Source organism: Heptranchias perlo, chromosome 6 (genome assembly GCF_035084215.1).
Source record: "Heptranchias perlo isolate sHepPer1 chromosome 6, sHepPer1.hap1, whole genome shotgun sequence".
Taxonomy (NCBI): Eukaryota; Metazoa; Chordata; class Chondrichthyes; order Hexanchiformes; family Hexanchidae; genus Heptranchias; species Heptranchias perlo.
Genome location: NC_090330.1, coordinates 180412 through 194298, shown reverse-complemented (window position 1 = coordinate 194298; position 13887 = coordinate 180412). Strand labels below are relative to the sequence as shown.

Below are 13887 nucleotides of genomic sequence, written 5' to 3'. Positions count from 1 at the left end.
ATTTTAACCACCTTATCTACCTGACCTGCTGCCTTCAGGGATCTGTGGACATGCACACCAAGGTCCCTCACTTCCTCTACACCTCTCAGTATCCCCCCATTTATTGTGTATTCCCTTGCCTTGTTTGCCCTCTCCAAATGCATTACCTCACACTTCTCTGGATTGAATTCCATTTGCCACTTTTCTGCCCACCTGACCATAGAGTCATAGAGTCATAGAGTTATACAGCACGGATAGAGGCCCTTCGGCCCATCGTGTCCGCGCCGGCCATCAGCCCTGTCTACTCTAATCCCATATTCCAGCATTTGGTCCGTAGCTTTGTATGCTATGGCATTTCAAGTGCTCATCCAAATGCTTCTTGAATGTTGTGAGGGTTCCTGCCTCCACAACCCTTTCAGGCAGTGAGTTCCAGACTCCAACCACCCTCTGGGTGAAAAAGTTCTTTCTCAAATCCCCTCTAAACCTCCCGCCTTTTACCTTGAATCTATGTCCCCTTGTTATAGAACCCTCAACGAAGGGAAAAAGCTCCTTAGTATCCATCCTATCTGTGCCCCTCATAATTTTGTACACCTCAATCATGTCCCCCCTCAGCCTCCTCTGCTCCAAGGAAAACAAACCCAATCCTCCCAGTCTCTCTTCATAGCTGAAGCGCTCCAGCCCTGGTAACATCCTGGTGAATCTCCTCTGCACCCTCTCCAAAGCGATCACATCCTTCCTGTAGTGTGGCGACCAGAACTGCACACAGTACTCCAGCTGTGGCCTAACCAGTGTTTTATACAGCTCCATCATAACCTCCTTGCTCTTATATTCTATGCCGCGGCTAATAAAGGAAAGTATGCCATATGCCTTCTTTACCACCTTATCTACCTGTTCCGCCGCCTTCAGGGATCTGTGAACTTGCACACCAAGATCCCTCTGACCCTCTGTCTTGCCTAGGGTCCTCCCATTCATTGTGTATTCCCTTGCCTTGTTAGTCCCTCCAAAGTGCATCACCTCGCACTTTTCCGGGTTAAATTCCATTTGCCACTGTTCCGCCCATCTGACCAACCCATCTATATCGTCCTGCAGACTGAGGCTATCCTCCTCGCTATTTACCACCCTACCAATCTTTGTATCATCAGCGAACTTACTGATCATACCTTTTACATTCATATCCAAGTCATTAATGTAGACCACAAACAGCAAGGGCCCCAGCACCGATCCCTGTGGTACCCCACTGGCCACAGGCTTCCAGTCACAAAAACAACCTTCGACCATCACCCTCTGCCTTCTGCCACTAAGCCAGTTTTGTATCCAAAGTGCCAAGGCACCCTGGATTCCATGGGCTCGTACCTTCTTGACCAGTCTCCTGTGCGGGACTTTATCGAAGGCCTTACTGAAATCCATGTATACCACATCCACTGCGTTACCCTCATCCACACGCCTAGTCACCCCCTCAAAAAATTCAATCAAATTAGTCCATTGATATCTTCCTGCAGTCTACAGCTTTCCTCCTCACTATCAACCACATGGCCAATTCTTGTATCAGCTGCAAACTTCTTAATCATGCCCCCTACATTTAAGTCTAAATCACTAATAATTAATATATACCACAAAATCAGTCGGGTGTGGAAATCCATTACGACCTTTAAGACTAATTAACCAAATTACTGTCGAGTTTCTGTTCGCTAACAACAACTTACATTTATTTCGCAGCTTTAACATCCCAGGGTGCTTCACAGGAATCAGACAAAATTTGACACCGATCTACATCAGGAGATATTAGGACAGGCGACCAAAAGCTTGATCAAAGAGATAGGTTTTAAGGAGCATCTTAAAGGAGGAGAGAGAGAGAGACTGAGAGGTTTAGGGAGGGAATTCCAGAGTTTAGGGCCTCAGGAGCTGAAGGCACGGCCACCAATGGTGGAGCGATTAAAATCGGGGATGTGCAAGAGACCAGAATTGGAGGAGTGCAGAGATCGCGGGGCGTTGTAGGGCTGGAGGGGGTTACAGAGGCCATGGAGGGATTTGAAAACAAGGATGAGAGTTTTAAAATCGAGGCATTGCCGGACCGGGAGCCAATGTTGGTCAGCGAGCACAGGGGTGAGGGGTGAACAGGACTTGGTGCGAGTTAGGATATGGGCAGCAGAGTTTTGGATGAGCTCAAGTTTAAGGAGGGTAGAAGATTGGAGGCCGGCCAGGAGAGCATTGGAATAGTTGAGTCTGGAGGTCACAAAGGCATGGATGAGGGTTTCAGCAGCAGATGAGCTGAGACAGGGCGGAGACGGGCGATGTTACAGAGGTGGAAGTAGGCGGTCTTGGTGATGGAGCAGATATGGGGTCAGAAGCTCATCTCAGGGTCAAATAGGACGCAGAGGTTGCAAACCTGGGTCTGTTTGGGGTGGGGGTGGGGCCACAATGGCGCATCTGGCAATGGAAACTCAGAAGCAGGTCTGCACTCTTCCAGGGACCGGCAGATCAATAGGCAGCCGCCCGGCTCACTGATGGCACCTAGAGAGGTAAGCCTGTCACTGTGGGGCCGGGAATCTTCACTGAACCCCAGCGCCCTAATGCGTAGAGTTATCCTGGTAGGTCGGGGATAGGGAACCCCAGTGCCCAGCTGAGAAGCCGTGCAGTATTAGCTGGTTACACTGCAGCATTATCCCTGCACATGCCTGGGTTGTCACAAGCTTTGGCTCTGCTGACCTGGGGCCAAAGTCTCTGGACTTGTGAAGGCGGGGTGTGTCCTACAGAATAAGAGTGTGCATTTCACACTTAGATCTGCACTCGTCCAACTCTGGCCTCTCGTCCGTCCATCCCCCACTCCCTTCGCTCCACTATTGGCGGCCGGGCCTTCACCTGCCTAGGCCCTAAGCTCTGGAATTCCCTCCCTAAACCTCTCCACCTCTCTCTCCTCCTTTAAGACGCTCCTTAAAACCTACCTCTTCGACCAAGTTTTTGGTCATCTGTTCTAATATCTCCTTATGTAGCTCAGTGTCAAATTTTGTCTGATAATCACTCCTGTGAAACGCCCTGGGACGTTTGTCTGATAATCGCTCCTGTGAAACGCCCTGGGAGGTTTTTCTGATAATCGATCCTGTCGAACGCCCTGGGAGGTTTGTCTGATAATCGCTCCTGTGAAACGCCCTGGGAGGTTTGTCTGATAATCGCTCCTGTGAAACGCCCTGGGAGGTTTGTCTGATAATCACTCCTGTGAAACGCCCTGGGAGGTTTGTCTGATAATCGCTCCTGTGAAACGCCCTGGGACGTTTGTCTGATAATCACTCCTGTGAAACGCCCTGGGACGTTTGTCTGATAATCACTCCTGTGAAACGCCCTGGGAGGTTTGTCTGATAATCGCTCCTGTGAAACGCCCTGGGACGTTTGTCTGATAATCACTCCTGTGAAACGCCCTGGGAGGTTTGTCTGATAATCACTCCTGTGAAACGCCCTGGGAGGTTTGTCTGATAATCACTCCTGTGAAACGCCCTGGGAGGTTTGTCTGATAATCACTCCTGTGAAACGCCCTGGGACGTTTGTCTGATAATCACTCCTGTGAAACGCCCTGGGAGGTTTTACTACGTTAAAGGTGAGAAATAAGTTCAAGTTGTTGTTGTTGTTGCTCAATGACAATCTCCCGCCTCAGTGGTGAGAATATTACTGACTGAGCCAAGCTGACACAAGGTAACAGGAACCACTCCGTTCACATAAACTTGAACAGTGTGACTGACACCTCTCTCCGCATCCCAACCCTCTCTGAGAGCAATTCCCGAATCGGTGCTGATTAATGCAATGTTTGGAATGGAGCTCTGTCTCTCCAGACCAATGGCTGGCTGGTTTTATCAAGGACCCTCACTGGTTTATGTGTCACTGTTGCTCAATGACTAATCCACACTTCAGTTCACAGCAAGTTCTTCCTGAGAAACATCAAGAACATTATGAGATTGCACTCCATCTGGCAAGCTCTCAAATCTCCTCTGAATAACTTATTCTCTATTTAAATATATCCCTCTTTCAGCACCTCTCCACATAACTTCCGAACATCCGTCACTTAGATATGCAACCCTTGACAGTGTTCTGTGGGAAAAGGCTCTGCCATTTGTTACCAAACCACACAGAGCAGGATCAACCCAAGCTATTGGGAGAGAGTGGGGCAGTGGGATTAGTTTGGGATTGATACAGGGCTATGGGGAGAGAGTGGGGCAGGGGGATTAGTTTGGGATTGATACAGGGCTGTGGGGAGAGAGTGGGGCAGTGGGATTAGTTTGGGATTGATACAGGGCTGTGGGGAGAGAGTGGGGCAGTGGGATTAGTTTGGGATTGATACAGGGCTATGGGGAGAGAGCGGGGCAGTGGGATTAGTTTGCGATTGATAAAGGGCTGTGGGGAGAGAGTGGGGCAGTGGGATTATTTTCATCAAAATTCATTCTCAGGATGTGGACATCATTGGCAAGGCCGGCATTTATTGCCCATCCCTAGTTGCCCCTTGAGAAGGTGATGGTGAGCCGCCTTCTATTTGGACCACTGCAATCCGTGTGGTGAAGATGCTCCCACATTAAATCGGGAGTTCCAGGATTTTGACCCAGCGACGATGAAGGAACGGCCAATATATTTCCAAGTCGGGATGGTATGTGAATTGTAGGGGAACGTGCAGGTGGTGTTGTTCCCATGTGCCTGCTGCTCTTGTCCTTCTAGGTGGTAGAGGTCGCGGGTTTGGGAGGTGCTGTCGAAGAAGCCTTGGCGAGTTGCTGCAGTGCATCCTGTGGATGGTACACACTGCAGCCACAGTGCGCCGGTGGTGAAGGGAGTGAATGTTTAAGGCGGTGGATGGGGTGCCGATTAAGCAGATTGACCTGCTCTTGTAGCCACAGTATTTATGTGGCTGGTCCAGTTAAGTTTCTGGTCAATGGAGACCCCCAGGATGTTGATGGTGGGGGATTTGGCGATGGTAATGCCGTTGAATGTCAAAGGGAGTTGGTTAGACTCTCTCTTGTTGGAGATGTAAACAATTTTACAACACCAAGTTATAGTCCAACAATTTTATTTTAAAATCCACAAGCTTTCGGAGGCTTCCTCCTTCCTCAGGTGAATGTGGAAAATGTGGCATGTGGAATGTTTCCACATTCACCTGAGGAAGGAGGAAGCCTCCGAAAGCTTGTGGATTTTAAAATAAAATTGTTGGACTATAACTTGGTGTTGTAAAATTGTTTACAATTGTCAACCCCAGTCCATCACCGGCATCTCCACATCATTGTTGGAGATAGTCATTGCCTGGTACTTGTCAGCGTGAATGTTACTTGCCACTTATCAGCCCAAGCCTGGATGTTGTCCAGGTCTTGCTGCATGCGGGCACGGACTGCTTCATTATTTGAGGGGTTGCGAATGGAACTGAACACTGTGCAGTCATCAGCGAACATCCCCATTTCTGACCTTATGATGGAGGGAAGGTCATTGATGAAGCAGCTGAAGATGGTTGGGCCTAGGACACTGCCCTGAGGAACTCCTGCAGCAATGTCCTGGGGCTGAGATGATTGGCCTCCAACAACCACTACCATCTTCCTTTGTGCTAGGTATGACTCCAGCCACTGGAGAATTTTCCCCAATTCCCATTGACTTCAATTTTACTAGGGCTCCTTGGTGCCACACTCGGTCAAATGCTGCCTTGATGTCAAGGGCAGTCACTCTCACCTCACCTCTGGAATTCAGCTCTTTTGTCCTTGTTTGGACCAAGGCTGTAATGAGGTCTGGAGCCGAGTGGTCCTGGCGGAACCCAAACTGAGCATCGGTGAGCAGGTTATTGGTGAGTAAGTGCCGCTTGGTAGCACTGTCGACGACACCTTCCATCTCTTTGCTGATGATTGAGAGCAGACTGATGGGGCGATAATTGGCCGGATTGGATTTGTCCTGCTTTTTGTGGACAGGACATACCTGGGCAATTTTCCACATTGTCAGGTAGATGCCAGTGTTGTAGCTGCACTGGAACAGCTTGGCTAGAGGCACGGCTAGTTCTGGAGCACAAGTCTTCAGCACTACAGCTGGGATGTTGTCGGGGCCCATAGCCTTTGCTGTATCCAGTGCACTCAGCCGTTTCTTGATATCACGTGGAGTGAATCGAATTGGCCGAAGACTGGCTTCCGTGATGGTGGGGATATCGGGAGGAGGCCGAGATGGATCATCCACTCGGCACTTCTGGCTGAAGATGGTTGCAAACGCTTTAGCCTTGTCTTTTGCACTTACGTGCTGGACTCCGCCATCATTGAGAATGGGGATGTTTGCAGAGCCTCCTCCTCCCGTTAGTTGTTTAATTGTCCACCACCATTCACGACTGGATGTGGCAGGACTGCAGAGCTTTGATCTGATCCGTTGGTTGTGGAATCGCTTAGCTCTGTCTATAGCATGTTGCTTCCGCTGTTTAGCATGCATGTAGTCCTGAGTTGTAGCTTCACCAGGTTGGCACCTCATTTTTAGGTACGCCTGATGCTGCTCCTGGCACGCTCTTCTACACTCCTCATTGAACCAGGGTTGACCCCCTGGCTTGTTGGTAATGGTAGAGTGAGGAATATGCCGGGCCATGAGGTTACAGACTGTGCTGGAATACAATTCTGCTGCTGCTGATGGCCCACAGCGCCTCATGGATGCCCAGTTTTGAGCTGCTAGATCTGTTCTGAATCTATCCCATTTAGCACGGTGGTAGTGCCACACAACACGTTGGATGGTGTCCTCAGTGCGAAGACGGGACTTCATCTCCATGAGGACTGTGCGGTGGTCACTCCTACCAATACTGTCATGGACAGATGCATTTGCGACAGGTAGATTGGTGAGGACGAGGTCAAGTAAGTTTTTCCCTCGTGTTGGTTCGCTCACCACCTGCCGCAGGCCCAGTGTAGAAGCTATGTCCTTCAGGACTCGGCCAGCTCGGTCAGTAGTGGTGCTACCGAGCCACTCTTGGTGATGGACATTGAAGTCCCCCACCCAGAGTACATTCTGTGCCCTTGCTACCCTCAGTGTTTCCTCCAAGTGGTGCTCAACATGGAGGAGGACTGATTCATCAGCTGAGGGAGGGCGGTAGGTGGTAATCAGCAGGAGGTTTCCTTGCCCGTGTTTGACCTGATGCCATGAGATTTCATGGGGTCCAGAGTCAATGTTGAGGACTCCCAGGGCCACTCCCTCCTGACTGTATATCACTGTACCGCCACCTCTGGTGGGTCTGTCCTGCCGGTGGGACAGGACATACCCAGGGATGGTGATGGAAGAGTCTGGGACGTTGGCTGAAAGGTATGATTCTGTGAGTATGGCTATGTCAGGCTGTTGCTTGACTAGTCTGTGGGACAGCTCTCCCAATTTTGGCACAAGTCCCCAGATGTTAGTAAGGAGGACTTTGCAGGGTTGACTGGGCTTGGTTTGCCGTTGTCGTTGTCGTGTCCGGTTTTATTCTTATTCTGACTTTTCGTAGCGAGATTTTACAACTGAGTGGCTTGCTAGGCCATTTCAGAGGGCAATTAAGAATCAACCACATCGCTGTGGGTCTGGAGTCACATGTGGGCCAGACTGGGTAAGGACGGTAGGTTTCCTTCCCTAAAGGACATTAGTGAACCAGATGGGTTTTTGCAACAATCCGGTAGTTTCATGGCCATTATTACTGATACTAGTATTTTAATTCCAGATTTTAAAAATTTAATTAATTGAATTTAAATTCGCCAGCTGCCGTGGCCGGATTGGAATTCATAACTCTGGATTTTAGTCCAAGCCTCTGGATTATTAGTCCAGTAACATAACCACTATGCTACTGTACCCTCATCAGTGAACATCCCCATTTCTGACCTTCTGATGGAGGGAAGGTCATTGATGAAGCAGCTGAAGATGGTTGGGCCTAGGACACTGCCCTGAGGAACTCCTGCAGCAATGTCCTGGGGCTGAGATGATTGGCCTCCAACAACCACTACCATCTTCCTTTGTGCTAGGTATGACTCCAGCCACTGGAGAGTTTTCTCCCTGATTCCCATTGACTTCAATTTTACTAGGGCTCCTTGGTGCCACACTCAGTGAAATGCTGCCTTGATGTCAAGGGCAGTCACTCTCACCTCACCTCTGGAATTCAGCTCTGTTGTCCATGTTTGGACCAAGGCTGTAATGAGGTCTGGAGCCGAGTGGTCCTGGCAGAACCCAAACTGAGCATCGGTGAGCAGGTTATTGGTGAGTAAGTGCCGCTTGATAGCACTGTCGACGACACCTTCCATCACTTTGCTGATGATTGAGAGTAGACTGATGGGGCGGTAATTGGCCGGATTGGATTTGTCCTGCTTTTTGTGGATAGGACATACCAGGGCAATTTTCCACATTGTCGGGTAGATGCCAGTGTTGTAGCTGTACTGGAACAGCTTGGCTAGAGGCGCAGCTAGTTCTGGAGCACAAGTCTTCAGCACTACAGCCGGATGTTGTCGGGGCCCATAGCCTTTGCTGTATCCAGTGCACTCAGCCGTTTCTTGATATCACGTGGAGTGAATCGAATTGGCTGAAGACTGGCTTCTGTGATGGTGGGGATATCGGGAGGAGGCAGAGATGGATCATCCACTCGGCACTTCTGGCTGAAGATGGTTGCAAACACTTCAGCCTTGTCTTTTGCACTCACGTGCTGGACTCCGCCATCATTGAGGATGGGGATGTTCAATTTTATTCTTATTATTCTTTGTCGCAGTTTGATAAAACCGCGGGACTGTCTCGGCCACTTCAGAGGGCAGTTCAGAGTCACATTTTTTTTATTCGTTCATGGGATGTGGGCGTCGCTGGCGAGGCCGGCATTTATTGCCCATCCCTAATTGCCCTTGAGAAGGTGGTGGTGAGCCGCCTTCTTGAACCGCTGCAGTCCGTGTGGTGAAGGTTCTCCCACAGTGCTGTTAGGAAGGGAGTTCCAGGATTTTGACCCAGCGACGATGAAGGAACAGCGATATATTTCCTAGTCGGGATGGTGTGTGACTTGGAGGGGAACGTGCAGGTGGTGTTGTTCCCATGTGCCTGCTGCTCTTGTCCTTCTAGGTGGTAGAGGTCGCGGGTTTGGGAGGTGCTGTCGAAGAAGCCTTGGCGAGTTGCTGCAGTGCATCCTGTGGATGGTGCACACTGCAGCCACAGTGCGCCGGTGGTGAAGGGAGTGAATGTTTAGGGTGGTGGATGGGGTGCCAATCAAGCGGGCTGCTTTGTCCTGGATGGTGTCGAACTTCTTGAGTGTTGTTGGAGCTGCACTCATCCAGGCAAGTGGAGAGTATTCCATCACACTCCTGACTTGTGCCTTGTAGATGGTGGAAAGGCTTTGTGGAGTCAGGAGGTGAGTCACTCCTCACAGAATACCCAGCCTCTGACCTGCTCTTGTGGCCACAGTATTTATATGGCTGGTCCAGTTAAGGTCCAGCCACATATATCGGCCCAGACCGTGTCAGGTTTCCTTCCCAAAAGGACATTATTGAACCAGTTGGGTTTTTATGACAATCCGACAGCCTCACGGTCACTTTTACTGAGACCATTTTTCGTGCCAGATATTTGAACTGAATTCAAATTCTTAAATTGCCCCGGTGGGATTTGAACTCATGTTCACTGGATTACTGCTCCAGGCCTCTCAATTACTACTCCAGGCCTCTGGATTACTACTCCAGGCCTCTGGATTACTGCTCCAGGCCTCTCGATTACTAGTCCAGGCCTCTGGATTACTGCTCCAGGCCTCTCGATTACTACTCCAGGCCTCTGGATTACTGCTCCAGGCCTCTCGATTACTAGTCCAGGCCTCTGGATTACTGCTCCAGGCCTCTCAATTACTACTCCAGGCCTCTCGATTACTGCTCCAGGCCTCTCAATTACTGGTCCAGGCCTCTGGATTACTACTCCAGGCCTCTCAATTACTAGTCCAGGCCTCTGCATTACTGCTCCAGGCCTCTCAATTACTAGTCCAGGCCTCTGGATTACTGCTCCAGGCCTCTGGATTACTAGTCCAGGCCTCTGGATTACTGCTCCAGGCCTCTCAATTACTACTCCAGGCCTCTCGATTACTGCTCCAGGCCTCTCGATTACTGCTCCAGGCCTCTCAATTACTAGTCCAGGCCTCTCAATTACTAGTCCAGGCCTCTGGATTACTACTCCAGGCCTCTCGATTACTGCTCCAGGCCTCTCAATTACTACTCCAGGCCTCTCGATTACTGCTCCAGGCCTCTCAATTACTAGTCCAGGCCTCTGGATTACTACTCCAGGCCTCTCAATTACTAGTCCAGGCCTCTGGATTACTGCTCCAGGCCTCTCAATTACTAGTCCAGGCCTCTCAATTACTAGTCCAGGCCTCTGGATTACTACTCCAGGCCTCTCAATTACTACTCCAGGCCTCTGGATTACTGCTCCAGGCCTCTCGATTACTACTCCAGGCCTCTCGATTACTGCTCCAGGCCTCTCGATTACTAGTCCAGGCCTCTCGATTACTACTCCAGGCCTCTGGATTACTGCTCCAGGCCTCTGGATTACTACTCCAGGCCTCTCAATTACTAGTCCAGGCCTCTGGATTACTACTCCAGGCCTCTCAATTACTACTCCAGGCCTCTCAATTACTACTCCAGGCCTCTCAATTACTACTCCAGGCCTCTCAATTACTGCTCCAGGCCTCTGGATTACTACTCCAGGCCTCTGGATTACTGCTCCAGGCCTCTCAATTACTACTCCAGGCCTCTCAATTACTGCTCCAGGCCTCTCGATTACTGCTCCAGGCCTCTCGATTACTGCTCCAGGCCTCTCGATTACTGCTCCAGGCCTCTGGATTACTAGTCCAGGCCTCTCGATTACTGCTCCAGGCCTCTGGATTACTGCTCCAGGCCTCTCGATTACTGCTCCAGGCCTCTCGATTACTGCTCCAGGCCTCTCGATTACTGCTCCAGGCCTCTGGATTACTGCTCCAGGCCTCTGGATTACTGCTCCAGGCCTCTGGATTACTACTCCAGGCCTCTCGATTACTAGTCCAGGCCTCTCGATTACTAGTCCAGGCCTCTGGATTACTGCTCCAGGCCTCTCGATTACTAGTCCAGGCCTCTCGATTACTAGTCCAGGCCTCTGGATTACTAGTCCAGGCCTCTGGATTACTAGTCCAGGCCTCTTGATTACTAGTCCAGGCCTCTGGATTATTACTCCAGGCCTCTCGATTACTAGTCCAGGCCTCTCGATTACTAGTCCAGGCCTCTGGATTACTGCTCCAGGCCTCTGGATTACTAGTCCAGTAACAAAATCACCACGCTACCGGCTGCCGACTAGATACCCGGTATCGTGGACCAGTGCTCGTTTTATACTAACCATTTGCCAAATCTGTTTCAACACATTCCCGTCTCTCCCAAGTCTGACCTACCTGAGGAAGGAGGACGTAAGCAGCTGCCTTCCCTTTGTTCTTTTCTGGCCCGTTGCCTCCATCCAGTGTCTCCAGACACCCTGTGTCAGGGTTGATGTGATAATCGTAGACTAGAGCGCCCGGCGGGATGTGTAAGTTGTAGTTACTGCTGCCAAGGGCTTGTCTGGCAAAGTGGTCAAACTGAGGCCAGTAACTGTGACGAATCAGGACATCGTTATATTATTATTTGGGTTCAGACACTGAGGCAACTCTACTTAATAATCAGCAGATAAAAAACAAGGGGGCATAAAATCATCTGAAAGCTGCAAATTAAACCACTGCTCCCTCCTACAGCCCCTTCACAACCTGCACTGTGGGGGACGATCACAGGGAAAAACCCCAATCAAATCTTACCCCAAGGATAGTCGAACAAAACGCGAGGATCTCAGTGGAGGGTCATGGTGGGTGAGAAGGTGGGTGGGTGGGATTGGGGATATGGGGAGAAGGTAGTGGGTGGGATTGGGGATATGGGGAGGAGGTGGATGGGTGGGAATCGGGCAAACGGTTTAACTGGGGACTGGTGCTAACCCCACAGAAGACACCTTCCTTCTCCCTCCGGACGAGCCTCCTGACTCTTGCAAACCTCATTGTCCTTTGTCAGTCAGCACCCCAAAGACCTAAGCTCAGCTTCCCATGGCCTTGCCCAATCCTATCTCCGCACCTCTTCCGGCCTTAAATCCCCTTCCACACCCTGTGACCCCACCCCCTGTGCACACCCTCCCCCTGACCCTGCCCCCACTGTGCACCCCCTCCCCCTGACCCTGCCCCCACTGTGCACCCCCTCCCCCTGACCCTGCCCCCACTGTGCACCCCCCTCCCACCACGTCTGACCCCACCCCCTGTGCACCCCCTCCCCCTGACCCTGCCCCCACTGTGCACCCCCTCCCCCTGACCCTGCCCCCACTGTGCACCCCCTCCCCCTCTGACCCTGCCCCCACTGTGCACCCCCTCCCCCTCTGACCCTGCCCCCACTGTGCACACCCTCCCCCTGCCCCTGCCCCCACTGTGCACCCCCCTCCCTCTGACCCACATCCTCTGACCTCGCCCCCCATGCACCCCAGGTCCCCCCAGAACTGGACACAATACTCCAGCTGGGGTCAAACCAGTGTTTTATAAAGGTTCAACATGACTTCCTTGCTTTTGTACTCTCTGCCTCTATTTGGTTCTTAATGAATACTTTGCATCTGTCTTCACAAAAGAGAGGGACGATGCAGGGATTGTAGTTAAGGAGGAGGAGTGTGAAATATTGGATGGGATAAACATAGTGAGAGAGGAAGTATTAAGGGGATTAGCATCTTTGAAAGTAGATAAATCGCCAGGCCCGGATGAAATGTATCCCAGGCTGTTAAAAGAAGCCAGGGAGGAAATAGCGGAGGCTCTGACCATTGTTTTCCAGATTTCACTGCATACAGGCATAGTGCCGGAGGATTGGAGGACGGCTAATGTTGTACCCTTGTTTAAAAATGTAAAGAATCTTACAACACCAGGTTATAGTCCAACAATTTTATTTGAAAATCACAAGCTTTCCGAGGCTTTCTCCTTCACCTGACGAAGGAGAAAGCCTCTGAAAGCTTGTGATTTTCAAATAAAATTGTTGGACTATAACCTGGTGTTGTAAGATTCTTTACATTTGTCCACTCCAGTCCATCACCGGCATCTCCACATCGTTATTTAAAAAGGGAGCGAAGGACAGACCGAGTAATTCCAGGCCAATCAGTCTAACCTTGGTGGTGAGTAAATTATTGGAAACAATTCCGAGGGACAGGCTAAACCATCATTTAGAAAGGCACGGAGTAATCAAGGACAGTCAGCATGGATTTGTTAAGGGGAGGTCATGTCTGACTAACTTGATTGAATTTTTCGAGGAGGTAACAAAGAGGGTCGATGAGGGTAGCACAATTGATGTAGTCTATATGGATTTTAGCAAGGCTTTTGACAAAGTTCCACATGGCAGACCGGTCAAAAAAGTACAAGCCCATGGGATCCAAGGGAATGTGGCAAATTGGATCCAAAATCGGCTCAGTGGCAGGAAGCAAAGGGTAATGGTCGATGGGTGTTTTTGCGACTGGAAGGCTGTTTCCAGTGGGGTTCCGCAGGGCTCAGTACTGGGTCCCTTGCTTTTTGTGGTATATATCAACAATTTGGACTTAAGCGTAGGGGGCATGATTAAGAAATTTGCAGATGACACAAAGATAGGCCGTGCGGTTGATAGTGAGGAGGAAAGCTGTAGACTGCAGGAAGATATCAATGGACTGGTCAGGTGGGCAGAAAAGTGCCTTCTTCAACCGCTGCAGTCCGTGTGGTGACGGTTCTCCCACAGTGCTGTTAGGTAGGGAGTTCCAGGATTTTGACCCAGCGACGATGAAGGAACGGCGATATATTTCCAAGTCGGGATGGTGTGTGACTCGGAGGGGAACGTGCAGGTGGTGTTGTTCCCATGTGCCTGCTGCCCTTGTCCTTCTAGGTGGTAGAGGTCGCGGGTTTGGGAGGTGCTGTCGAAGAAG

At 50.5% G+C, this 13887-nt stretch overlaps 1 protein-coding gene across 1 annotated transcript in view; it reads right to left on the bottom strand.

Annotated features, from left to right (window-relative positions):
• The window catches only part of LOC137322620 (dynein heavy chain domain-containing protein 1-like), a 142094-nt gene that overhangs the window by 97395 nt on the left and 30812 nt on the right, over positions 1 to 13887 (bottom strand). Inside the window, exon 6 of the mRNA XM_067985527.1 lies at positions 11345 to 11537. Coding sequence (XP_067841628.1) covers positions 11345 to 11537 — 193 coding nt within the window. The remainder of the gene's footprint in view (positions 1 to 11344; positions 11538 to 13887) is intronic.